Source organism: Centrocercus urophasianus, unplaced genomic scaffold (assembly GCF_019232065.1).
Source record: "Centrocercus urophasianus isolate 14NV4802_14NV808 unplaced genomic scaffold, USGS_Curo_1.0 seq_19, whole genome shotgun sequence".
Lineage (NCBI taxonomy): Eukaryota > Metazoa > Chordata > Aves > Galliformes > Phasianidae > Centrocercus > Centrocercus urophasianus.
In genome coordinates this window covers 289613-291974 of record NW_024884744.1, presented here as the reverse complement: position 1 = coordinate 291974, position 2362 = coordinate 289613, and the positions used below count along the sequence as shown (strand labels likewise).

General features: G+C 60.6%; 1 protein-coding gene across 1 annotated transcript in view; it reads left to right on the top strand.

Moving 5' to 3' along the window:
- Positions 1-2097, top strand: part of MINDY4B (MINDY family member 4B) — a 6523-nt gene extending 4426 nt beyond the window's left edge. Inside the window, exons 9-12 of the mRNA XM_042820817.1 lie at positions 576-648; positions 818-922; positions 1379-1550; positions 1798-2097. Coding sequence (XP_042676751.1) covers positions 576-648; positions 818-922; positions 1379-1550; positions 1798-1940 — 493 coding nt within the window. The 3' untranslated portion in view covers positions 1941-2097. The remainder of the gene's footprint in view (positions 1-575; positions 649-817; positions 923-1378; positions 1551-1797) is intronic.
- Positions 2098-2362: the final 265 nt, after the last annotated feature.

The window sequence follows — 2362 nt, the reverse complement described above, 5'->3', positions numbered from 1 at the left end:
GTGCAGCTCTGTGGGCAGCTCTGTGGGCAGCTGCAACTGCACACACAGGAGGAGCATCGCAGAGTGACAGAACACGAGCTGTCCCACAGACAGCCAGAATTATAGCCATGCTGATGAATTTACAAAAATCACAAAAGAGTCACTGTGTTAGCAGAGGAAACTGATAGAATCTTTCTCAAACTGATGTAAAAGGATTTGTGCAGAGACACTGCAGATCAGCAGCTGAGCTCTGTGCCCATGTCACACCCACTGCTCAGCAAAAATTGCACTGCTTCTGCAACCAGCTGCATTTGGGTCAAACCTGGGTGTAATTGGAAGACTTTGACAACATTTGTACTGCAGAAGGTCTGAATCCGACCCTAAATTTGAACTTCAATAGAACAAGGCCAGAAATACAAGAGCTCAGGTGGAGCACGAGACCACTGCACTGGGATACTGCTGCCTGCCAGTGGAAAAAAAGAAAACGAAACAACTCTATGACATTTCTTCCTGCTTTCCTTGCTGCTCACACGCGATGCTCACAGCTCCCTCCACCACTGATGTGGGACAGCAGCGCTCTGTGTTTGGCTGCGCAGGGTCGCGGAGGAGCTGGGCGGCACAACGCCGCGGCTGTTGGAGCGCAGCTCTGGAAACGTCGCGTGCACGCAGGTAGGATCAGCCCGCTTTGCCAACGCACCTCTTACTGCTGCTGCCCTGTGTGATTCAGGACAACACCGCCGCTTATTCGTCGGATAAAGAGGGTGGGCTTTGCACGAGGGCCGCGGGAAGGCGGTGGGAAGGCGGTGCGGCTCCGTGCCGACGGCGGCTCCTCCCGCAGGCGGCGCTCCTGCTCGTCCTGGCGGGCCGCGCGCAGCCCGGGCGGCGCAGTGAGGTGGGCTTCCTGCGCTGGAGCGGTGAGGAGGCCGAGCGCCGCCTGGCCCCGGTGAGCCCCGCGACCCGGCCCCGCATCGCGTTGTCGGCCCTCGTGCTTTGCCCTCGTGCTTTGCCTCGCCGGGCGTCCGGAGGCGAGCCTCGGGCTCCCGGCACCGACGCGGCCCTCGCATCCCTTTAGGCGAGGCTTTCCGCCGGCACGCGCCGTGCAGCTTTGCCTCCGGGCGGCGCTGAGCGCTGAGCTCCCTCCTCCATCCGCCCTCCTGCCCTGACCCCGTCCTGGCAGAGGCACCTGGGGCCGGGCACGGAGCCCCCAGGGCCACGGCGCCCACGGGGCTGCTGGCCCGGCACCCCTGGCCGGGGCTGCTGTGGCTCATCGTCTGCCACGTGTGACCACCGCACAGATACAATAAGGGCAAATGGCCACGAGGCACAGCTGGCACAGCAGAGCCGACGCTCCTGAGAAGCACTGGCAGCGCTGAATGCCCACCGACCGTTCTGCCCCCAGGTTGGCAGCATGCTGAAAACTCCCAAGTTCCCCATCTGGCTGTGCAGCATCAACGGGACTCACAGTGTCCTCTTCAGCACCAACCGGCTGCTCCTGTCCGACTGGAAGATGGAACACATCTTCCACCTGTATTTCTACAATGGGCAGTGCAGAACAGCCCACCTGACCATAGGTGTGTGGCCCGGCTCACCCCCCCACGGGCGCTGCGCTGTGGGTGTCATGTACAGATGTGGGCAGGACTGCACATGTGCACAGCTCTGCATCTCCAGCCCCACACGCAGCCCATGCTGCGGGGCACCCACACACTGATGCATACATACAGCACACATTTGTATTTTCCCACCCAGGAGCAAAGTGCCCCCAAGCACCCGCACTTCCCCAGAGCCCCACACACCCTCAGACCCGCATTTCACTTCCAGATACCCACTCGCATCACTGGGAAGAGGGCCGCAGCGAGGCTGCGAGCAGCCCAGGGAGGAGGGCTCCATCGCTGGAGATGGCCATCAGGACCAAGTGGCCGGGGGCGGCTGTCAGATGGAATGGCATGCAGCCCTTCTTCTGAGCTGCCCCTCACCCCACCAGCACCAGCACCAGGAGCAGGGCCATCGCTGGCACTGCCACAGCCCTCAACCTGAGCCGGCGGGGAAAAGGAAACAGCATGGCAACGCGGTCATTTCCTCCCAGGCAGAGATGTTTGAGAAATAAAAGCGTGTCGTGAAAGTGCTGACCACAGTGTGAGGTTAAATAATATTAAGCGCTGACAATACTGTGGGCATCACAATCATTTGGCCTGGTGTGAGCACCCAATTCCACCACTTTCAACAGGCGAGGTTTGCTCCCAGCCCTCCATACCCAGCCCTCTCCTGCTGCCCATGGCAGGCACAGCCCTGACCCGCAGCATCCCACAGGCAGCCCGGTGCTGCTTCCACCGTGCAGGCCATGCACACCAACATGTTACAAACTGTTCTCTGCTTCCTTTTTTAG